This window comes from Enhydra lutris, unplaced genomic scaffold (genome assembly GCF_002288905.1).
Source record: "Enhydra lutris kenyoni isolate GAN:26980312 unplaced genomic scaffold, ASM228890v2 scaffoldscaffold11, whole genome shotgun sequence".
NCBI classification, from domain to species: Eukaryota; Metazoa; Chordata; class Mammalia; order Carnivora; family Mustelidae; genus Enhydra; species Enhydra lutris.
In genome coordinates, this window is record NW_019154095.1 from 13,682,283 (window position 1) to 13,707,012 (window position 24,730).

General features: G+C 42.1%; 1 protein-coding gene across 1 annotated transcript in view; it reads left to right on the forward strand.

Moving 5' to 3' along the window:
* LOC111144452 (teneurin transmembrane protein 3) overlaps nt 1-24,730 on the forward strand; it is a 494,164-nt gene that overhangs the window by 449,098 nt on the left and 20,336 nt on the right. The window contains exons 20-22 of the mRNA XM_022498770.1: nt 8,243-8,475; nt 9,557-9,711; nt 10,705-11,579. Coding sequence (XP_022354478.1) covers nt 8,243-8,475; nt 9,557-9,711; nt 10,705-11,579 — 1,263 coding nt within the window. The remainder of the gene's footprint in view (nt 1-8,242; nt 8,476-9,556; nt 9,712-10,704; nt 11,580-24,730) is intronic.

Below are 24,730 nucleotides of genomic sequence, written 5' to 3' on the forward strand. Positions count from 1 at the left end.
TTATTGGGCCCAAAGCCTATTCAATTGGGGAGATTCTGTTTAAGAAAAAGAATCTGAAAAATGTTTTACTGTGGCAAATTTTTTAAAACATAAGATCATGTCATCATGTTCCCTGGGACCTCGCCGGGCTTGCAAGGAACCGTACGAAGGAATCCTAATACTTAGGCTTTGTTAACTTCCTGGTAAATTTCATCACTGTGGTCATTTATATTTTCCCAAGTTGAGAGAGTCACTAGATTTGCGTTTTAAGAAGTAATGTTTTCATGGACAGTATTATGAAGGAAAAGACTTTCTTCAAAGTTTAGGATGAGAACAGTTGAAACAAGTGTGTGAGCTCAGAAGTTTTTCAGATTCTACTTGCAACGTATCCTTAGGTAGAGAAGGCATAGCAAAAGCTTGTGTATAGAGTGTTTTGACTGAAAAACTTCCCATAGGGCAACAAAGAAGGAAAAAAAGTAATTTAAAGTAAAGCTCACCAAAAACGCTAGACTAGTTGCACCTGCTGGATCTCATTTGGCCAGTAAAGTATCTAATGAAATGATATCAGGTGGAAAAATTCGAAATAGTTTATGTGACATCCTTGAGATGAGCACATCAGCATTACCCGCTGGAACAGTGTTGCAGAGACTGACAAGGAGGGAATAAGAGACAAGGTTCCCCCAGAAGATGAGAAGCTGTTGCATATCCGTATAACCAGGCAGGGCCCCAGGACCTTTCCCCGAGATGCCCTATTGAGTTTGTGCTGAGTGAGATGCCCTGTGGAGCTTGTGCTCTCAGCTAATAGCTCGTCACGTGCTAAGATTAACAGTAAATTTCTCCAGACTGCTGAGCACACGAAGCTCTGCTATTAGAATCCACAGCAAAGTATCAAAATTGTTCTGGCCTCGCCTTCTTGGTAACTGTGGAGGAAAGAGGGAAGACAGACCCGTGCATACACCAACTAAATGTGAAAATGCTGGAGGCCATACAGAAAGAACGATCAAAGCAGCTCCCTTTTAACAAACCAGCCCATCACCTGCCAGGCTCGGTGCCAGACATTTTATATACTTTATTGCAGATCCAAACAATAGTCCTTTGGGGTTCCAGATGAGGTCACTGAAACTCAAGGAAGCTTTGGGGAGGGGAAGCATTTTTTTCCCCAAGACACATAACTAAGAAGTGGGGAGCGGGGATTTGAACCACTCTGAACAGCCTGTTCATTGCACTACACCACGCAGTCAGTTTTTTGTGTGTCCAAATGGCTAGAACTCTGTGGGATAATTCCCTGGGTACACAAAAAGCTAGATTTATTTCACAATCATTGGACAAATTACTTAGAGCTATAATCTCACTCCCTGGGGAAAAAAAAAAACTACATTGATTAGAGGTTAGAGCTCCATTATTATTAACAATACTTTCTAATATGAGCTCATTATGTACTAACTCCTGGTGTCGGGCAGTGATACTCATTGTGCTCCCTCTCTCATGACCCTCCTTAACCTTTCTCCCCTGTACGTTATCCTGGCTAAGTGTGAGCTCCTGCATTTCCTTTTGCTCCATGCATGTAAAATACACTGTTTGGGTTTTATATTGATATTCATGCTTGTTAAATCAGTGTTGACTGATCACTTCCTATGTACTAGGCAGTTTGACAAATAATAATGTAAGAAAATCCATGCTCTCAGAACTAAACAATCTAGTAGGGGAAACAAGATATATAAGTAACAAACTCAGTAACATTATCAGTATCCTGCTTTGGCACTTTGTTATATCCAGGGCTTATACTGTGAGAGGAATTCTATGGGGGAAAAGATTACTGGGGATGGGGGCGTGATAAGTGAAAATTCTCTGGAAGGTGATATTTGACCTAGGTCTGAAAATGAAGTCTGCTTAAACAAAACAACAGGAAGAAAGGCGTTGGGAAGCAGTTGTGAAGGAAGAATACAGAACAAGGGACGTTACTGGGGTTTGTGAAAGGCATGAGCAAGACATGTTCTAAGAAGAGTCAGATTTACCTGGGTGGAGCAGGGGATCTGTGTGGGAAATAGTAAGAGATACAGGTAAAAAGTCAGGGTAGGGTCAGATTGCTTAGGGCCTTGAGTGCTCTAAGGAATTGCTCTTCTGTCCTGTAGGACAACAGAGATAGTGGACAGCCATTTTCTGACCTTGAACAAGATGGAGGCATACTCAAAATGGCCCTCGAGGAAGATGAGTCTGATATCAGTGTTCAGGATGACTTGAGGATCAGTTAGAAAGCTGTTGCCTGAAACCATGAGATGCTAGGTACATGAAAGAGTATGGCTAGCGAGGAAGGAAATCCACCCATAAAATAAAGGAAGGCAGAGAATGAACATACTATATAAGGGTGATGAAGAAGAGGATGATAAAAAAGAGAGGACAAAAATAGGGATTCCATTTGCTCAATAACTAATTAATCAAAACAGACTTCACTATTTTGCTTAAATAATTTAAGCTTCTCTATTTTGCTTAAAAAAATAAAATTCTTTCCAGGTGCTTCTTCCTATTTGCCTATGTTCTCTTCCTCATCGTAGTTGATAGGATCCTGTTGGCTTTCTCTTTATCCCCACTGTGCTGGCTAGCATCAAAGTCATGAGGGGCTTAGGAACAGATGATAGGAGGAAAAAGATATTGAAAATACATCTAAATATACAAAAATGAACAGTGTAGGCAGTTAATGATTAAGTAATATATAAAAATGCATGATTCTGGTCATTTACTAGTTTTGTATACTATTAAAGAGTCTCATTAACTAGACTAATGGGGGACATAATAAATGAAAATATTAAATAACAAAATAAATATAAAAACACATAGTCTTTTTATTTTAAAATCCAGAGTATTCGGTCATACCAAATATAATAAGCACTGCCAGGATATTATATCAAATAAAAGTCTCAAGCTATACTTGAATGAACGGATATAAATACTAATCAATCAACACACAAAATTTTTTACATAAAAGGAAGCTTCTGAAATCCTTAAAATTTTTAAGATCTCTTAGCTATGCTAAACATCTCCCCTATAGGTTTATAGGATGAGTTTGCTAACAAACTCCTTTTGTAGGTAATAAATTTTAGCTCATCTCTGTTCCAATTCTCTAAAATTCCAAAATAAAGGAACTTAAATTAATTAAGTAATGCCAGTTAAGAGGCAATAAAATATGTGAGACTAAAAATCAACTTTGTGAATTTTATATTACCAATTAAGAGACCAAAGAAAATGCCAATCACAGGTCTGTGAACTTGAATCGATTAAAGTTTAAATACAAGATTATAAAAGCTTGATTCAGCACTTCTTATTGACTTCATATTTAAAAATCAAACAGACACAGAAATACCACATCCCAAAGCCCTGCTTGCAAGTATAAAAAGTTTCAGTCACCAGAAAAGAGGCATTTTATTGTTATCCATAAATATAATTTACGCTTTTCTGTGTTCTAAGGGCTCTGGCCCAATTTCCAATAAAAAGATGAAAGTGCTAATGACATCTCTTCTATAGCTTGTTCTTTGCTAATATCTCTCTAGTCTACGACGGCTGAATGATGACAGAATGAGTAAGCTCATCTAGTCTGTGTTTATAGCTGGATCTGTGTCCATGGAGTTCGCTTGGGAATCACAGTCATCTAGGCAGGGCAGGGTCAGTCTTCTGAGGAACAGGGTACTAAAGGTTTTTAACTTGCTTTGATTTTGCTGCCGTTAGTCAAAACCTTAATGTTATCCTGAGCCTCTCTGAAATGAAAATCTCAATCAGTTGTACAAGAAGACCGTGGTGCTTCTCCTGGTGAGCAGAGACTCCCACAAACCATCCATGTTGTACATCCCTACACTCCAGCCCTCGGTCACTGTAGCCTCCCGTCTTCCACAAGAGACCTATAACTGACCTGAGAACTCACCATTGATTTGTGCTCACACACCAGCCTCTCAAGGGCTTTGGCTTTTCAGGAAGCCAGAGCGCAAGTACTAGTCCGCTATCAGAAAGCTCTGCTTATTTTGGGTGTCCTTGAACCCCAGATCCATCCCATATATTGTCAGAGCTTCTCTACGTGCAGTCAGCTGAAAGTTCCCAAGCTCACCACCCCCCACTTTAGTGCTTTGGTACTGATCCCTCTTTCCATTTAGAAAGAGCTGGACTCTCAGAAGCAGCTGTCACCCGCCACGCTAGGCTGCATGGCAGAGAACTCATCCAGTTCTCATTCCCCACCATTCTGTGGAGGGATATTTCCAGAGGTAAACTCTTTTCCAAGACCGCATACTCCTCCACATTTGTTATTCTGGACAATGGAGTTGTGTGCAAAATTAGAGCTTTCATTTGGCAGACGTATGTTGCTTGATGGAGACATTCCTGCGTCTTCAAAGAAGGAGATGCTTCAGGACGGGAAATGGCAAATATAAGCCCCACTTTGGACATTCTCTTATTACTATCCCACTGGAATAAAAATGACGTCAGTAAAAGCAAATCTTAGGACTTGAATGTCCGGGTTTTTTTGGACTCATGTCCTATAGCTCAAGCAGCCACCTCAAAAATCTGCTGTTTTACTCTCAAAATGAGGCACGTCATGAAAAATCACGTGTAATTTTTTTATACCATTCTTTAAGATTTTATTTCTTTGGGAGAGAGTGCACACAAGCCTATGGCAGGAGGGGCAGAGGGAGAGGGAGAGAGAGAATCTCAAGCAGACTCCCTGCTGATCACAGAGCTACATGCTGGGCTCGATCTCACAACCCTTAGATCATGACCTGAGCTGAAATTAAGAGTCAGATGCTTAACCAACTGAGCCACCCAGTTACCCCTTTCTTTACATCATTCTTCATCAGGGTCCTGAAGTTTTTATTCTCCTTTGTTGTAAAGCCATGATGTATATAGTTAGAACAGCTCGGTATTAAAATTCTCCCATGTACACTATCAAATAAAAAAGGCAAGGTGCAGAACAGCTTTTGTGCAAAAGTACGTATGTGTCTATAAATAGGTACCTATTTATAGCATAATAAAAAATATAAAACGATATATGCTTTCTTATCAAGGAATATTAGAGATAAGAAGGGGCAAGGGAGAATCCTTTCCCTTTTCATTTTGTACAGTTCTGCACAGTTTATAAGTGGGTTAAATAGATGGGAAGATCATGAGTTTTGGGTTGTTTTTGTACGTCTTTGGATTGGAAAATTGAATTAATATTCTTTATTTTTGAAACTGTCTCCTAGAAGTTGCTCTTGAAGGATTTTTCCACAAATAGCCTTTCAACAGATATTTTAGAAAAGATTTGTAAAGAGGGTGAAAAGGACTTCATGATTAAGTCCCCCTATCCCAGGCTTAGATGTCATTCAAATGAGTAATTCGGCATATTACCCTCCACTTGAAAAATTACTCAATATTCTCAGAGTACCCCAAACAAGGTCTTTGTCCTTGAGCCAAACCATATGCATTTGGAGACCAAGTCATCTGGCTTTGAAAATTCAGAGGAACGATTGATGATATTACTTCAACACTGGGAAAAAAGAGACCCCAGCTTGCTCTCCTGAAGATGGTACATTTCCACCCTTTGTACGTGTGAAAGAAAGAAAGACTTCTTGATACTATTTTCTTGAAAGTGACCTTGTGGCTTTATAAAGGTATTTCATATGAATACCTAACTCCAACTGAATTTACATTGGGTTGCATTATTCATTTACCTTTATCATCATTACTCTAGAAGCAATTCCAAGTGGGTGTTTAAAGAAGAGGTCTGCGTTGTTTTAATAGTTTAGGATCTTATAAGCATAACAGCAGGACCAAGGAAACAAATGTGAACATCTCCAAGTTTAGATAGTCATTTTCTCCCTAGGAACATTTTCAGAAAGCCTGTCATGGTGGAAGCAGTTAACAGTCTTTCTCGCACTTCTCTACCATAGAGAGTTACAAGGCAAAAGACGGCGGTGTGAGAGGGGGCAGGACAGAACCAAGTGTGCAGAATAGCTAACGCTCACTAAGTATGTATTATGTACTAGATACTGTTCTAAGCATCGTATCTGTATTAGCTTCTGTCACCCTGTCAGCATCCCATGATATGTGTATTATTGTTATTATCACACCGTTAGTGAGTGATGAAGCTGGGATTCAGACCCTGACAGTCTGGTCCAGAGGTCATGCTCATAGATGCACCACCAGCAAGGAAACGAAGTATGTGTGTGTGTGTGTGTGTGCGTGCATGTGTGTTTTCATAACCAGCTCTCTGACTATTTATAATTACTATATAATTGGGGAGATAAGAAGAGACTAGAGAAGTCTCTCCAGTGTCACGTCTCTCAAAATAGACCCAGTTTGAATGAGTCGCAACCCTGTCACCAACCATAGATCGGAAAGACCAGGTCTGTCCATATCGGGCTGTTTGTAGGGGGAAAATAACCTCTTAAAGTTGCCCTGAAGGTTATATTGATATGTTGTAGCTTTTCGCTTCATTACCAAGTAACAATCTACCACATTACGGAACCCAACATTTCTGTGCCCTTAAAATTTCAGGCATCAGTTTAGAAAAGTGACATAATAACACTTACCACGGCAAGGAGATCATTTGGTAAAACCCATAGGTCTGAAATGGTTTTACCTCAGATGACTTGTATCTCTTTGAGTCCTTTGTTTCACTGTTCACCCTCTCATACATGTTCCCCCACTCAAGACTTCTAGCTCAAATATGTCTCTTGTCACCAAAAAATATTGAAGAGTAGAAAGGAGACTCGAGCCCTGAAGGTATTCAAGGCTGTGTGTGTCTCAGTGTTTCCCTGTAAATCCACATCATAGCCATAGGCCTTTTCGGATTTCCAGAAGAGTCCATGCAGATTCCACATGTGACCATCCAGCTGGGCGCCCACCAATGTGAGGCCCACTCGTGAAACCTAGAACTTGCTATTTTAACAGCAGACTCTCTCACAGGGGCCCCAAAGTACATGTATTCACCACTTAAGAGGAAGGGCATTAAGTAGTGGGAATTGTCTCATTAGACCCTAATAGTAATGAAAAGACTACTACATCATTATTTAGAATCAACACTTTCATATAATTCAACTTTTACTACATCTTTTAGATATTCACATATAAAATAAATGGAAACAAGAAAAGTGTGTGTGTGTGCGCGCGCACGTGCACACGTGTGTAGAGAGAGTAAGAGAAAGAGTGAGTTAGTAAAATCAAGTTTATCGTCAAGATAATGTGGAATCTGTTGGATTCTTATCTGTTGACGTCTTTATGGGGACACCAAATTATTTAAACTCTTTTTAGAATTTTTTTCCAGAAGGCATTATTTGCACCATGTACAAAATTACGTTAATCCTAAGAATGTGGTATTGTGTGTTTATCAAGAGATTAACTTTCTAATCCAACTAAGTGTCATAATTCGCCCATTCCTTGATGATGTCCGTCTTACCACTCTTTACAGGCAGGGGGACATAAGATAGTTCACAGTTGCCTTACTTGGTATGTATAAAATTGAGGCGTTGTGTTTTGTGAACAAATGCCTACATCTCACCAAATTCACAGACAGGTCTCAGAGCAGCTTCATTTACAACTTTAAAAGTAGAACTGATGGGTTCACCATTCTGGCTCACAGCACGAGGCCCCCAACTGAGACAGCCCCCTCCACATGAGTGACCTTATTTTAGTATTTCACCCCCTACTTCAAGACAAATGTAACTGCATCAGATTGCCGTTCTGGATGACGATAGAGCGACCGGGACAGACACTACTCTACATTTTGTCAGGGGCAGGTGTCCGTGGGATTTGGATTTGTAGCAAAACAGGAGACCTCCCTGTCCTGAGGAGTGAGGGAAATCAGTGGTACATTCTCCTTCACTGGAGTTGGACAGAGGCACCCTTCCTATGGAATCAACTTTATGTCTGTCACTCGAGGGCACTTTATTAATGGCTTTTCATTGAACCACAAGGGTTTAGGGAACTTACTTCTCTCTCCATTTTAGGCTAAAAGCATCTTGCCTTCCAAAGGGAATTGTTTTCAAGATGGCCGCTCTAATAAATTTAATAATTAAATCCTCCGCAACAGGCAAGGGAGGAAGAGAGTCCTATCAGAGCTCGCTTCCAACTCTTCTCAGTCATTCTTTGAAGTCATTATTAAATATGCTGTTCATTTTCCAGTCTTTATTAACGGTTTATAATCAGTTTCTCAAGATCAGTTTTGTTTTGCTCTTAATTCTCCCCTGTGTGTTAGGGGTAACTGTCTTGTGATGTTTACGTATGATCCTTTTCTTTTTTTTAACAGCAGCAACCCAGCTCACAGATACTACCTTGCAACTGATCCAGTCACAGGAGATTTGTATGTTTCTGACACTAACACCCGCAGAATTTATCGCCCAAAGTCACTTACGGGTACAAAAGATTTGACTAAAAATGCTGAAGTCGTCGCTGGGACAGGGGAGCAGTGCCTTCCGTTTGATGAAGCCAGATGTGGAGATGGGGGGAAGGCCATTGAAGCAACCCTCATGAGTCCCAAAGGTACTGGCATTTACCAATTTGAAGATTTATTTTTATTAAAAAAAAAAAAATACAGAAAACCCAGTTAGTGCCTGATTGTGTTTAATGCTGAGTCTGTTTACACTCAACTGTGTTCTAGAAAGCAGTTTCACATCCAGTGTTTTGAAAAGCCATGTAGTGTGAAACTGCTAGAATCCTAAGTTGGATTTTACAGTAAATATTGGGTTCGTGGCATTTTTTTATCATTCCATTTTTTTTTTCACATTTCCAAAGAGGAAAGCAACGAGTCCATATTATTCAGGTCACATCCTGTTAAACTTCAAGGAAGTGTCCAGATTCTTTCATTGTCCTGGAATCTCTTTGTCATGAATGAGTCCCAGACCTCTTTAAAAACCATCACTAAGCAACGCTATTAGTCCTCACCCAGTTCAGAGCTATTAAACTTTTGTTTCTATGCCATGGGAAAAAATGCTTGCTGTGAGGAATTTCTGGAGGTAACAAGGGCTAAAATTCTATGTGATAAAGGTTTCTAGCTTTTAAACCAGTTGGGACTGACTCCTTCTTGCTCATGTATTATGCCATTCATTACAATGTTTTTTGGTTTGGGGCTTTTTTTTTTTTTTTCATTATAGCTGGCAACTGTTATGTGAATAAGGACTGGAAAAAAGCATTTGTTGTACTGAATTATTCATAATAGCAAATTTCATTGTAACAAGGTCAATGAAACACTAACCTTGGCTCAGATCTATTTTTGTTAGAATACAGTTATTCTAAGTTCAGAGTAAGAGAATTTGACCTGTTTCTATAATTGATAGACAACAACATTATACAGAAGTTACAATTTTATATTTAAGATACAGGGAGCACCTATATGATTCATACACCAAGTAGAGATTCTTACAACTTTCGGTTATTTCCTTACTACATTTTACGTAGATGTGTGTTACAAATGCCTCTGTTGGGTTTTTCCTAATGTATTTGCAATCAACAATCTGACCTATCACCTATATTATCCCTGGGGTTGAACGTTGAATTTAATCATGAGCCCAAAAAATGCATCCTGTTTGGAAAAAATTGGTCACGCTTACTTCTCTTGGAAAAGGAATGGCGATTGATAAGAATGGATTGATCTACTTTGTTGACGGAACCATGATCAGAAAAGTTGATCAAAATGGGATCATATCAACTCTCCTGGGCTCCAACGATCTGACTTCAGCGAGACCTTTGACTTGTGACACCAGCATGCACATCAGCCAGGTAGCTAAAATCTTAAGCTGCATTGTTTGTTTCCCTTCTAGGCGTCTCGGTTGACTAAGTCAGTAGTCTGGGATGGCCCCATAATAAACTGCATATATACCGTGGGTGGCATTCGTATTAGAGCTGTTCCGTTTAAATGTATCTCAGGAGCTGCTAAAAAGTTATTTTCTTCTATGATTCTGCATTTAATGAATTCAATGAGATTACAGAACAATTAGCATGAAGAAATGCTAAAGCATTCGAAATAAAATACCAGTAAAGTAGCAGCAGGCAGATATTCCAGAAAGAACAAAACAGCTTAAATCTCTAATCTTTTGATTGCACGAGCTCTTTAAGCAGTAGAAAGAACCCACTATGATTAGTCCCAAGGGACTTGTATTTAGAATGAGGGACTTTCCTGTTGGCCTGATTGAAAACACAATAGAACACTAATGTATTCGTAACCTAGAAAGCCTCGACGTCTGGTGCTTATTACGGCCGAAGGAACATACGTGTTCATATCTCATTGAAACCTATTAACTCACTGCTTAGAGGTTGCTTTTTGGCTGTAACTTGCAAGTCTTCCATGAGTTGCATTTTTAACTAAAACTTATTTCCTGCATTTGTCTCCCCTCGAAATTTTTTTTTTTTTAAGATTTTTTATTTATTTATTTGTCAGAGAGAGAGAGAGAGAGCGAGCACAGGCAGACAGAGTGGCAGGCAGAGGCAGAGGGAGAAGCAGGCTCCCCACAGAACAAGGAGCCCGATGTGGGACTCGATCCCAGGACGCTGGGATCATGACCTGAGCCGAAGGCAGCTGCCTAACCAACTGAGCCACCCAGGCGTCCCTCCCCTCGAAATTTTTAAGTTTACTTTACAGTAGCTATTCCAGGGAACAATGTTAAAACAGTTTATCAAATTAAGGGTAATTTCCTTAAACGGTCTAATTCACTCTTCCGGCAAATTAACTGTGGCACAGAAACTAACTAACCGGGCCATTTCTTTTCTCCGAAGGTGCGTCTGGAGTGGCCCACTGACCTCGCCATTAACCCCATGGATAACTCTATTTATGTCCTGGATAATAACGTCGTCCTGCAAATCACGGAGAACCGCCAAGTGCGCATCGCTGCTGGACGGCCCATGCACTGCCAGGTGCCAGGGGTGGAATATTCCGTGGGGAAGCACGCGGTCCAGACGACCCTGGAATCTGCCACCGCCATCGCCGTGTCCTACAGCGGGGTCCTGTACATCACCGAGACCGACGAAAAGAAAATTAACCGGATAAGGCAGGTCACCACGGACGGGGAGATCTCACTGGTGGCGGGGATACCTTCGGAGTGTGACTGCAAAAATGACGCCAACTGTGACTGTTACCAGAGCGGAGATGGCTACGCCAAAGACGCCAAGCTCAGTGCCCCGTCCTCCCTGGCCGCCTCCCCGGATGGCACCCTGTACATCGCGGACCTGGGCAACATTCGGATCCGGGCCGTGTCAAAGAACAAGCCTTTCCTTAACTCTATGAACTTTTACGAAGTTGCCTCTCCAACGGACCAGGAACTCTATATCTTTGACATCAATGGCACTCACCAATATACTGTAAGTTTAGTCACTGGCGATTACCTGTACAATTTTAGCTACAGCAATGATAACGATATCACTGCTGTGACAGACAGCAGCGGTAATACTCTTAGAATTAGACGGGACCCGAATCGGATGCCAGTACGCGTGGTGTCTCCAGATAACCAAGTGATATGGTTGACAATAGGAACGAATGGATGTCTGAAAAGCATGACCGCTCAAGGACTAGAATTAGTTTTGTTTACTTACCATGGCAATAGTGGCCTTTTAGCCACTAAGAGCGATGAGACTGGATGGACAACGTTTTTCGAGTAAGTATATCCAAATTCTGCTCTGCTTATAAAATGCTGTGATAGAGTCATGTGGTCTAAAAATAACGATATAATCTAAAGGGCTGGTGAGATCCAGGTTCGGGGGGACCCTCTAATTTGGGGATCCCTCGCTCTCCAAAAAAGAAGACAAAATTAGACAAAAGAAGGGACCCATACAATGGGGAAGTTCTGAAAAGCTTCCGCGTCATTGGCCTCATGGTCAGTGTACCTCGGCTTAAGGGTTAATGTTTTGCTTCACACAGACCTAATCTAAACTGCACTCAAGAGGACCTTTCCACCAGATGCAAATCAGCAAGTTCTGGTTGCTGTGGAAGGTGCATGAAAAAGTCCGAGGCTCATGCTGCCACTATATTCCCCTACTAAATATGTGAGCGGCGGCCCAGGCGGTGTGCTATTTGAACAGCCACATTTTGCGAGGTCAATCAGAATGAAATGAGAATCAGCCATTGTATATTTTATGGGATATGTACTTTGCAGTGAACGCATATGTAAAATCATTTTCGATTACTCTTCACTTCACTAACATCACACAAACCATAAGGGGAAATTAGATGTACAGAGATGGCATGCTGACAAATGCAAAATAGTCCTTGAAATGAATATTGAGTTCCTGGGTGCGATTTTTACAATGATATGCTGAAGCAGAAGTATTTTTTGTAGGAGTACACCTCTAAAATTATAATAAAAGTCAATAGGAAAAAAAAACGATCCAATATACAAATATTTTCCGTATAACCTTTCTGGAATGGATCTTATACATAAAGCTGAGTTCTCCTGTAGCTTGAATTGCTTTTCTTTTTTGACAGATTCCCTTTTAATAAAATGAATGTTACCCAGCAGCATGATTTTGTCAGAGGAACAAACCTTTTCAATTGAATTACATTAAAATTCTGTTCTTAGCATTCCTTTTGCTCATTTTAGGATCGCAATAGGAAAGGAATAAATTGGAAGTTAATGGAAAGCACTTCCTTTGCACCATTTTCAAAGTGATAGCAGGCTATATTGCCAAAGAGGGAAAAAAAAAAAAAAAAAAGAGTATAGGAAAAGTGCTACCATCAGATGAGACTGGGCAGGATAGCTGCTCTGATAATAAGACCTTTAGGAAATGATGGTGGCATTGGTAGGGTTTCAGTTTAGTTAAAAGCAGGGAGGAAAAAATAGAGCAATAAGTTTTTAGTACAGTCTAGGACTCAAGCTCTGCTCTGTGGGCCACTTTTGAATGTGTCCTTATTTGTTCCCGGGAATTGACACTGCATAGAAGTTTATCGTGTGGGTGACTGCTGACACATGAACTTCTTGCAGCTGATACAGTGGTTTATTTGTGACCTATGAATGCATTTTAATTGAGTCTGGAAAATTAGAGAAAGGGATATACTCCATTGGAGTTGATCTGGACTAGTATAAACAAATTTAGGACTTCCACCTTTTTTATAAAGTGTGGTGCACAAAGAAAACCTATTTCTCCATTCACAGACTCTCCAAGAACCCCAGACTTAGTTCAGACTCATCACAGCAGCGAACGTAGAGTTAGAGTTGGCAGGCCAGTCTCGTGACTGTAAGGGGCAAGCATTGTTTTAAAGAATAAAATTTGTGATTAACTTAAATACATCACAATCACATCTTCACCAATATAAAGTCATTACACATCATGTTTAAAGTAGAACTATTAAGTCACAGTTAAATAAGTTAAGTAAGGGCAAGTAATGCCAAACGCACTATGCAAATATTTTTCTAAATATAAAGCTGTGTATATTTATGCATGTAAATATACTCATACAGACATTTGGGTTATAATTTGAGAATAGAATGTTTTAATAAACCAGGGCTTGAAAAATCATTTTTATAATAAAATGAGCAGAAATATTGCTTTTTTAAAAATAATGTGCTTTTATTACATGTTCTCTAGATGTCTGCAGCAAAAGACATGACTAAAAAAATGTCTAAGAAACATTTTTGCATTTTGACAAAACAGTGTGTTATAGTATGAGACAGAACAAAAAAAGGCACTTAACCCAAGTAACTCAGAATCATCATCTCAAAATAACAAGTGATCTTTTTTTTCTTTCTATACATTTTCACACTTTGCTTGTGAAAGGGCAAGGGCACCCCTCTTCTGTCTAAGCTTCAGAAACTCTAAAACGCATTCAAAAGTAAGCACGCAGAAGGGCGGGGAAGGCCATTTTCAGGCCACCCTCTCTGCTGAGAGAGAGAAGCACATTCTGTGTGCATTGATTTGCAACTATGGATGGGCAAACTGAACCCCCTCTCCATCAGAGTCTTGACGAGAATTTCTGCTCACCACCTCCTGTCTTGGACACAGGACTGGGTGAAGGTGCTGGGGGTGAGCGGCAGGGGCATCTGAATCCTGGTCAGATGTATTCCGTGTTTGCCATCTTGGTGAGCAGGCGCACTCCCAGAATACCAGTAATATCTGTCACATTCCCCATCATATCTGTGTAATACTGCGTGTCTAAGTTCGACTTGAGAATGATATTTGGTGATTTTATAAAGAAAGGGATGCTGGAAGCTTGACAATGGTCAGAGTTCTATGAAAACCACAAGGATATTGGGCAGGGGGGTGGAGGGGGCCGGGAATCACCATTCCCAACTGAAAAACACCTGTTTTCTGTGACTTTCGTGACCCCAGTCCCTAGAGCTGCTGCAGGCTTTATAATCAGCTTTCTGCACAAATTCCTCTTTCGCAAAGAGAAATTAAACTTTTCAGCCCAAATTCCCACTTGTACATGTTCGGCTTTCTCCCTAGCCTAGTGCCTTAAAAGCCTTGAGATTAAAAGCTCTCTAGGACAGAAACAGCTGGCAGAAGACCCAGAATCAATAAATTTGCCTACTGATAAAAGTACAGTCACTGTGCTGCCTACTGAAGACATTTTAAGAAGAGAATTAGCTCAATGACTTACCTTGTATGTTTTAATTTTATTAAATTTTTCTCAGTACAAACTTTAGTTTACCAGTCATGTGCCACAGTATTGCTGTGAGACAGAATAAAATGTGAAAGCATTTTCTAAAATGCAAACTAATTATCTTTTTGGCTCGCACATCTCCTGGAATGTTGCAGGGCTACAGAACTCTTCCAATAACTATTTCTTGGTCGAAGGAATAGAGAGCGAAACCAACAGTGGAGACAAGTGAATGTTTATTTCTACAGAAGAGCCGGATAGAACCCATCCCTGGCTCTTGCCCAGGCTTCATGGAAAGAGTACCCTATGAATTTTGCTCACTCGCTTTCTCAGATAGTTTGGACTTCTCTGCACCAAAAGTCGATGCTGAAAATATTAACAATTTGTATTCTTTGTTGCTGATATCGATAGTACATGTTTACTCAAGTTTCGTTGGCTTTGTACAATCAGGACTTCCTCAGTCGGTGTATTAGTAAAATAGTTAATGAGAAAAACGTCTTCGTCTTGATGGCACTGCCTTCTGAGATGTTGGTCTTAAGGAGTTGGCTTGGAGTAAAGACAGAGAACGTGTCCCAGGCAGGTGCGTTTGAGGTATATTGTTGTACCTACAATCAGAAAGGATGAGTCTAGGAAGAGAAAACCCAGTTCCCAAATTGAGATTCTTATCAGTCACCCATAAAATAGGGTGATTTTTTAGGGTACACAGATAGTTTCTGAAGTATAAGAACCTTCATCTCAAAACTAGAGATAGCATTTTCTCCTTAGCAGCTGTTTCTCTCCTTGTTCTTTGTCATGATTATGTCCCTATTGTGACTTGTTAGAGAAGTGGCCAATATTCTTGGACGTGCTACTGGATGGGATGATAGGAAGACTGCCAGATGGTTTGTAACTCAGCTTTGAAATCTCAGAGGTAGACTGATCTGTTTCATGGACTGAATAACTCTGTGTTACTGATTGAATAAGCCTTCTGTCCAACATCTCCTCTTCCATTGACTTGTCAAGCAGTGCAAAGGATGTCCAACTAGCTAATGTGTGAGGACACTGTGATAAGCCTCGTTACTCCCTTCCCTTAGTATTAGGGACCATTTCATGCTGGTATTCACACCATTTAAAAACAATGATCACATGTTACAATTCCTTAGCTAGAATAATTTCAGGGTGGTCAATAAGATCTCACCTACTAAAAGTGTATTATTTGAAACATTTAGACCCAAAGCGAAACCACAGCTCTCACACTTGAATGCACACAAAAGCAAATCCAGTGTATTGAATGGGGCAATAGAATAAATTATTGACTAGTAAATGGCATTTCACAGTTCTCTGCTTGCTCACCCTCGGAAAAGGCAAACTGTTTGGGCATAGCATTCTGATGCTCTTCTGTCTGGTTAAAGAAGACACCTTTTTTTTTTTTAAATGTTCTGAGTCCTGACTGATACGTACAGATACACCAGCAGGTTGGTGGCAATCTTTCTGTCATCTTCTATTAACTTTTCTATCATCATCACACACCATCCTTATCTATTCATCATTTAGAACTTTATATTTGTGGAGCTGTGTGCTCTTTCATGAGCTCTGTTCAGATGTACAGAGTAAATTAACGAGCTTCTGCTTTTACACATTTATATAGGTACATATGGGTCTTTAGCTTCTCAATCGAGTGCTTTATCATCCCTCACCCAAGTTTAGCAAATTCAGAATGAGCTTCTGAACCATTTCTAGATAATGAACTCAGCTCTGCACCCATGGCAAACTCATGACTCCCCCTGACATCAGTTCTGAGACTCTGGGAAAGTATCCACGTGGGATCTCAAGGAGGGAGGACAGGCCAGGTAAAGAGAGGGTGGACAACGGACCCCAACTAGTGCATGGAAAATGCAGGTGGTCTGGAAAACTCAACGACTTCAAATTAGAGGAGATGAGCTGTGCCCATTAACACCGAATCCTGTCTAAACAGCCTGACGTCTGTGCTGTGGTGTGCCCTCCTCACATGTGTTACCCCAGGAACCTGTGATGGCAGGGACGCTGGAGAGGCATCTGCCACAGCACGCAATGGGGACAGTCTTCCTGCCTGGGATGGGCTGCTGACATCCGAGCCTGAGCATTCAGACCCAGAAACCACGGTGCCATGCTCTTCCTGCATTCAAAACAAAGCCCATTTTATAAACACATGTCTAGAAATGGTACCAGGTGTCACACACACCCTTTATTTTCTTTTTTTCTTTTTCTTCCATTTTTTTTTTTAAGTTTTTATTTTTCATTCCACGTAGTCAGCCTACCATGGGATCTTAGTTTCAGATGCACGTAGATGCATGAGGGTCATTCCACACTTCCATGCACCACCCAGTTCTCATCAGGATGGGTGCCCCCCTCCATCCCCATCACCTGGCTCCGCCATCCTCCCACCCACCTCCCCTCTGCCGACCCTCTATCTGTTCTCTGCTTCCTTTGCTCCTGGAAGGAAACACTTAAGACTTGGAGGATGATTTTTAAGAGATTTTATTAGAGCCCTTAAAATCATGGGGAAACACTACGGTTGATTTCTGTGTTTGCTATTTTGTTTAACTGTTTAGTAATTTTGCTTTGAATTTTTAACCAGAATGTGTATTCCCAGAGACGCCAGTAAAAACAAACAAACAAACAAAATATGCAAGCGATTGAACAAAGTGGGCTCTGTACATTTCAAACATTAACCTGAGCGCTACAAAGGCAATGCTTTTATTAATACGTGACTTACTCCAGTTTTCTCCTGCAATCTGGTTTTAAGATATAGTTCATTCTGTCCAGGTTTGAAAACAGAAAGGGAAATAGGGTTATTTGTGTGTTATTCATAGGACTTGAAGCAATCGCAGCAAGTAAAAACTGATACAGGTTTTCCCAGTAGATCTCAACATACAACATAATAGAAAATGTCTCCAATTTTTCTCAGTATAATCTGCAATGTTTCAATGGTTGCAAGGCTACAGTAACCCTTTCAATGTGTTCCATTTAGCAAATTAATGTTCTAGATGTGCTAACTTGCTCCATAATGGTTCAAGAGTGAGTAAATGCAGCTTCCAAAAGTGTTGAATTCCCTCTTTAATTATGTAACTGTCTAAATCTGACAACCCCGTGTGTGTGCAGCTCCCCTTTGACACAGTGATTATCCAATGATTTACTGTAAGACTGTGTTATATACACCAACCGTTTTAAAGGCTCGTTGGATAGCAGGACAAGAAATTACTCATTGACAACCAGTGAAAGCGAATGGCTCATTTTTTAACAATCCCAGAACCGAAGATCCACAGAGGGCTATTTTCCAGAGACTATCCAATATCTCTGGCTCCTCCATGATACCGAAATAAAAGCAGCTTCAGCACCCCTCACCCCTGGCTACCCTCGTTCCCCAGCCTTCCAGAGAAAGTCCTTGCCAGGGTCCTGGAATGCTTTCAGAATGTCTAGGGGCTGCAGATGCAGAACTCGTGTGGCAAATGCGCTCCCAGGGTTGGGGAAAGCAGTCTGTGAAGAAGATAAGATGATTGGGAGTGCCATCCCCATGCTTCAGATCACCCCAAATCCTCACTTAGCCCCCTTCCCCTCCATCTCACTACCCCATCTCAAATGTACACATGCACACACTTCAAAACACAGTTCCCAGACCTTGGTTCATCCCGAAGTTTGGTAAATCTACAGTTTGTTCAGTGAGACCCCCTCAACCATAATAAATAAATAATATAATATGTGTGTGTATATATATATATGTATACACATCTGTATATATATACACATATATAATATATATAAACTTCTGAGAAAATATTAATGTAAAGAAATACCACATTGTATCCCTGGCTAAAAACTAGGTTTCGTTCAGTTTAAACCTACTTTAAGAATTTAAGTCTCAAAAAAAAAAAAAAAAAAAAAAAAAAGAATTTAAGTCTCATATAAACTAAGATTTTCCCATCTCTGAGCCTTGTAATGAAGAGCGGTATATAAACAGCAAAAGCTGGAAAAACCTGTCATTTATCTAAAGGAGTAGTTAATAAATTTTTAAGTACTTAGTGAACATAAGGCACGCATCAGCTAGAAGAAACTTCTTTCTCTTTCCAGCTCCAGGAAAGGAAAAAAGGAGCCAAGTTCTAGTAAAGGCAAAAGCAAAGGCCGCCCAAAGGGATTGGTAGAAAGTTCTTTACTCACAGATGCGGTTTTTAAACTGGATCTTTAGAGTCCAAGTAACAAAAGAAAGATTAAAATAGTGTTCTAATCCAGGGAAACAAAATGGCTGCGTATCGAAAGCATCACAGGACTTCCAGCGTGAACCAGGGCCTCGTCAGGAGGACTGAATCCTAACCCTTTAAGACCCAGGAATGAGTTTAGGCAATGGTTATTCGTGATGTAGAGCTAGTGAGAAAGGTAACGCCCTGTACAAATCTGTAAGTGCATATGCAATTCAAGAGGACCTCAGTGTAGGGGCTCCTGGGGGCTCTATCCTTAAGCATCTGCCTTGGACTCAGGTCCTGACCCCCGAGTGCTGGGATGGGCCCTTGCTCAGAGGGGAGTCTGCTTCTCCCTCTCCCTCTGCTGCCCACCCCACTATGCTCTCTGTCAGAGGAATGAATAAAATCTAAAAAAGAAAGAAAGGGAGAGGGAGAGAGGGAGGGAAGAAGGAAGGAAGGAAGGTGGGAAAGAAGGAAGGAAGGAGGGAAGAAAGAAAAAATACCTTGGAAAAGGCCCCCATGATTCTAGGTGCCTGACACTTCGGAAGCCAGAGGTCCCAGCCCCTGAGAGAGGAGCTGGAGAGAAAGGGGCCCTGAAGAACAGGTGAGGGCCGTGGAGGGCATTGGTTCAGGGCGGGGAGCCTGGTGGCCAACGCTGCCAGATTCTCTAGACCCCAAATTTCCCTTGACATCTGCTCTCTAGCAAGCCGAGACCTGTTCTCTAAACAAAGGAGTCCTGCTCACCTCAACCTTCCTCAGTCAATAAACAGCTGGGGTTGTTTGTTTGTTTGTTTGTTTTAAGAAATTGGACCTAAATAGGATCCTTCTCTCAATGATGGCCAATCAAGAATCTTTCCAACCCAAGGAGAACCAATTCTGGATTGTCCTGACTTGGATGCCTTTGTCTCGAGGCACAGGAATTTCAAAGCTGGGGTATCTCCTTGTCCCTACTCCCTGATGTGGTCTTCATAGCTGTGGGAGGAAAGAGGCATCGGGTCCCTTTTCTTGGATTCGATCTCTGAGCAGTATGTCCCGCCTGTGACCATCTATCCCTGGGATCCTTGTTCACAGAGAGGGCTGGGCCAGCGAGGTGAGGAAGGAAAGGTCCACCAGGCCTCTGCGTCTCTGAACTCGTTTTCTGAGGTGTTGGAACAGGAGAATACGGGCGCGACTTCAGACCACTGCCTTTCCTGGTTGAATGGAGCAAAGCGCTGGTCCAAATTCGTCCCCAACAGCAAAGACCTGTGACTGAGCTACAGCTTGGCAGCAAAGAAATGTAAACAGGCGTCAGTCACCTCCCCGGCCGGTGCAGGTCTCAGCCCTGCTCACTGAGATCCTCTCAGCACTCGAGACCACTTGAGACAGAAATCATGAGAATTAATACTTTTCTCCCCAGTGCGTGATTTGTGCGGATTTCTTACTGATGATATTGCTGCTGAACTCGAAAGAAATTACGGCTTGTCTCCGAGATAATTGTTAAAATGCCTAAACCTCAGACTCGTTTCTAGACTAGGTCAATGTAAGTTCTCTGGATATTCATGTGACAAATCACAGTCTTGCTCTTAGGGTTCCTAGTCAGCCCACCATTCGAAGTTTCGATCGGGCTCTGCTCTGCTGTTTTCGCTGTTGTGCGTGCCCTTTGCCGGGAACGAGGAGCGAGGAAGGATTCACGCCCACGTTTTGCTGTGAGAGGGTTAGTCATTTTGGTCTCCTTCACTGAAGCAGCCGATGAGATGTTGTACCACATTAGCGCTGTGGGAAAGAAGTATTGCCCTAACAGATGGCGAGATTAAGGGGAGTTTTGGGGGGCGGCGGGGAGTGCTGGCTGTTGAACTATGGACGGAAATTGGAACCTAAGGAACTCCAGAGGTTGCAAAAGAACATTATCCCTCTGTATCAGGGGGACAGTGGGGAGCAAGGCAGGCTGGGTAAGCCTCCTTCATAGACATCCTTGCTGTGTTACAAGCCTGACACCAGATGATGTGGGTTCACTAAGCACCCCCCAGAGTACACTTGTCCTGGGGTGGCCCCGGAAAGACGAGGAAGGGCCAGTCTTAAGTCGGACTTAAGTTGAACATTTATCCCCTTCAGAGGTCCCAGAATGCCCTCAGACCAACATCTCCTGTTGCCTCAACCGTCTCAGAGCAGGTCGACTTCGTGCTGGAGAAACCAGTGGGTATAAAACGTCCATGTTTAGCTTCACTCTTCTGCAGGCGAAGAGAGGAAAGGTTCGGGAGGAGCATGGCCAGCACTACATGAGTAAATACATCAGCTTGGCTCCTGTCTGAGAAAGACCAACTAACTCAGGCCCAGGCTGAATCTACTGCTTCTCTTCTCTTCTCTTCACTTGCTTCTCCAGAGCCCCGCTCTCGTTACGCAGATTTTTCTCAAAAGCAGGAGATAATTTGTAAAAACATGATGTTTTCCCAATGGGAAAACACGGAAGACAACAGATAATCTTGTCGTGGAGTTTTAAAGAAGGTTTTCGAGAATGGCGCCCTGTCTGCACCAGAATGAGTTTGCAGTATGAAGAGTGTGTTGACATTGTGTTGGCAACAGTGTGACTCAGGCAATCTTTCTCTCAGTTGAGGAACCACAGAGGGGCAGGGAAGTATAGCATAGTGGTGTTCCAGAAGATTAATCTGCTATCCGTGAACATGAGGAGGGACAAGAAGATGCATGTTTACATCCAGGGTAGCTGCGGGAAAGGGGATGGAGGTATCTGAGAGATGGCGAAGGGAAAATGCAGAGTGGGAAACTCTATCTACAAGGGGGAGAGAGGAAATTTCACGTCAGGACGAATCCAGCATTTCAACTGACAGGGGCCAAGGCTCTGACTCTCTGGGGCATTGGTCCATAATCCCGCTGCTTAGAAAACCTAAAAAGAGATTTAAAAATATACCACAAAGGCTGAAACAGCAAGTCTAGGCAAAATGCAATCAAAATTAAAGATGAACAAATAGATAAACATCAAATAAGGGCATCCCATCAGCAAGAGAGCAGAAGGTCGTGAAGAGCCTGAGGGAGTCTGTCTTTTTCCGGGGAGAGTTCTTTGTGAAGAGGGTCAAGCAGGAGCTAAAAGAATGTGCTGTGTTATGAATTTGAAGCCATGAGGCCGAGACCAGAGGATTGGAATGGAGAGCATGAGGTTGATGTTCTATTCAAATTCCCTAGAGCCTACTGCGTTGTAAATTCGAACGGCTAATAAAAGAAAGCTATGTCTCAGATACACAAGCTGGGCCCGGCTGGTTCACCACCAAGGCCAAGCAACATTAACTCGAGCCACAGCATTGCACGGGAGCAGAGACTCCGTCCCGAGGCATGTATGTGAGGGGAAGGCCTCCTTTAGTACGGAGGTTCCGAGCCTTCTGGAGGACAGGTGGCCATCGGCTGGTGCATCGTTCCTCCTCTCTTGCCATAGGTAAGAGGTAAAGGATTCGCCATTTCCGAAAGTCATCCTTGACTACTTCTTTTCTCTCAGTCCCTTCTCCAGAGTCTCCTGGTGATGTTAAGATCTCTCCTCCATCTTATTTTCGTTTCTCCTGACATGGGTGCTAATCTGTGGGAAAACTTTTCAGTGATCCACGCTGAAATGAAAAACATAAACGAAAAAAAAAAGAAGAAAGAAAGAAAGAAAAAGAAAAACATAAACGATGTGGAGAATTTTTTCACCAAGCTTCACTTCCTCCTTTTAAACAATGGTCTCTCACCCCCAGAGTTAGGTCCTTTCTGCCTGTCATTTATTTCAGTGGCCTCGTCTTTATGAAAGGATGGATAACAGGTATTGCTTCTTTAGATAAAAATGCTCTGTTGGTCCCTGATTTTTTTTTCTGGCAAGTCTGGGAAGCGCTTGCTGCCCCACCTGGGCAGGTGAGGTCCTTCAACAGAGCACCGTCCTGACCTGCCTCGTGCAAGCACCCCAGCCTGCCTGGACCTTCCTGTCGACCCGGCCCTTGCTGTGAAGGCACAAATTCAGGACTCTCGGGGCGCAACCAGGAAGCCGGGCCCCTGAGATCCCGGCTTAACCCTGTGTCATTCTGAGTGTCCCACCTACAAAAGTTACTTGCATTTGTATTTTCCGAAGAACCAAAGGCTAATAGGTTAGAATCTGGACACGTAGAATCCCGTGATTTGTCCCCATGTGCTCAGCATCATGGGATTTGAAATGCCCGCCCAGCAGGACAAGGGGTCGGGCAGGGGAGCCGACGAAAGAGCAGAGGCCAAGGTTGGGGAAATGCTTTCTGCAGCAGGAAGGTGACTTTCCCACTTCGATGAGAATGGAGCTAGAAAATTCTACATCAACCAGGGTCAGAAAGGGCAAGGGGAGTGATGGCAGCAAGAAGGAATCAGCAAAGTGTTTGCAGGTGGCACCCTCTATAGAAAGCAGCTGCCTCTGTGATTTACACAAAGATCATGGCCTTGGGGTCGGGCACAGGCAAGCCCCGTTATGGCCTAGTCATCGGATGCCATGAGAGCCTGATCCAGGCCCCCGAGTGCAGCATGTTTTCGTTTTTCCATCTGTAAAATGGGAAGGGGGGCTGGGGGAGAACGCGGTGCGGGACTGCCTTTTCCGGAGGAGCATTTGAAAGTAAGCTAATTTCTTCAAGACACGATAGGCTGGGAGGAATGTAAAGAGACGCCAGTTTACGTCCAGGTGAAGACTGAGCCTCAAGCTGGTTTTGTCAATAATTCTGCCTGCACAAAGCTACGCCTTGTTTGTTTCTCCAAGAGCAGTAATTTCTTTTAAAAAGCAATGACAGCAATAAGCCACGTTGGATTTCTTTCATTGATGTCTTCATCTGCTGGGGGCATTTGGGCTGGTGGGCAGGGGAAGGAGGATGCTTTTTTTTTTTTATTTCGGCTCTGCCTTTTATGGGCCCAAACAATGATTACACTTAACGGTGCATTTCCTTTCTCTTTGCTTCTCCCTCGTTTGCTTATTCTTTCCTGGGTGCCCGCGCGGGCCGTTGGCTAAGTACCATGGCAAACTGTCAGATCCAGTCAGTCAGACCCTCCGTCTGACAGATGCTGTCCCCCCGGAATTAATGGGATCACCTCCTCACTGGACCCCGGGCAGACATCGTCTCTCTCTTCCTCCTCCTTCCTTCCTTCCTGTCTCTACCTTGGCACTGCCCTTGCTCAATCTTCTCTACCTTCATTATCTAGAATCTTGTCCTTAAGTATGAACCACAGTTTCCAAAACCACTTTTTTTAACCCTCTAAAACCCTCTCCTTTTATTGCAAAATATCATTTAAATTCTTTTTTCTACCCCTTATTCCCTGTTGCTTGTATTTACACCGATCATTGGGAGCCTCCCCACCTTTTTTCCCCTCCGCTGGGAACTTCTTTTGCTAAGAAGACCCTTTCTCTACCATTCTGCATCTGGGCTTATTGTAAGTAAGAGATTGTGCAAGATCTCATTTCGTTTAGACCTTTTCTTAATGAAGCAGCCTTGGGACCAAGCTGAAATCCAGGCTTACTACATGTACTGCTGTCCCAAGGAAGTGCCTTGTGTTCTGTCTGGAATTTGCTATTTTTTTTTCTTTTTTTCTTCAAACCATACCATCATTTCTGAAATTTTCTCTGGTGCCGCCACAAACAGAAAAGTCACCCAAAAATCAATTCTTTACTAAAATGTTATGTCTATGATGCATAGGACAGCTTTTTAAAGGATATCCTGGCGTTTAATTATATGTTCCCTCTTCTATTTACATGCTAAAAAAGTAAGTGTATAATTGAAAAGCAACTAATCATTAAATGTCAGGAAATACTACATCACATTTCAGTAAACATAATAAATCATCATTCAAGACCTCATCCTTTCCTACAACGTCAGGCCAGACGAGAGAATCACCCTCTCCCCAGCACCCCCTCACCTGCCAACACTTAGGTCCCATTCTACCATTATAAAGTTTGTCAACACGGAGGCATAAGAAAATCTGTAATGGCTTTATTGTTTTCATTTGTTGACGATGTCACAAGATACGACAAGGATATTCTTACGTAGTGCATACGAGG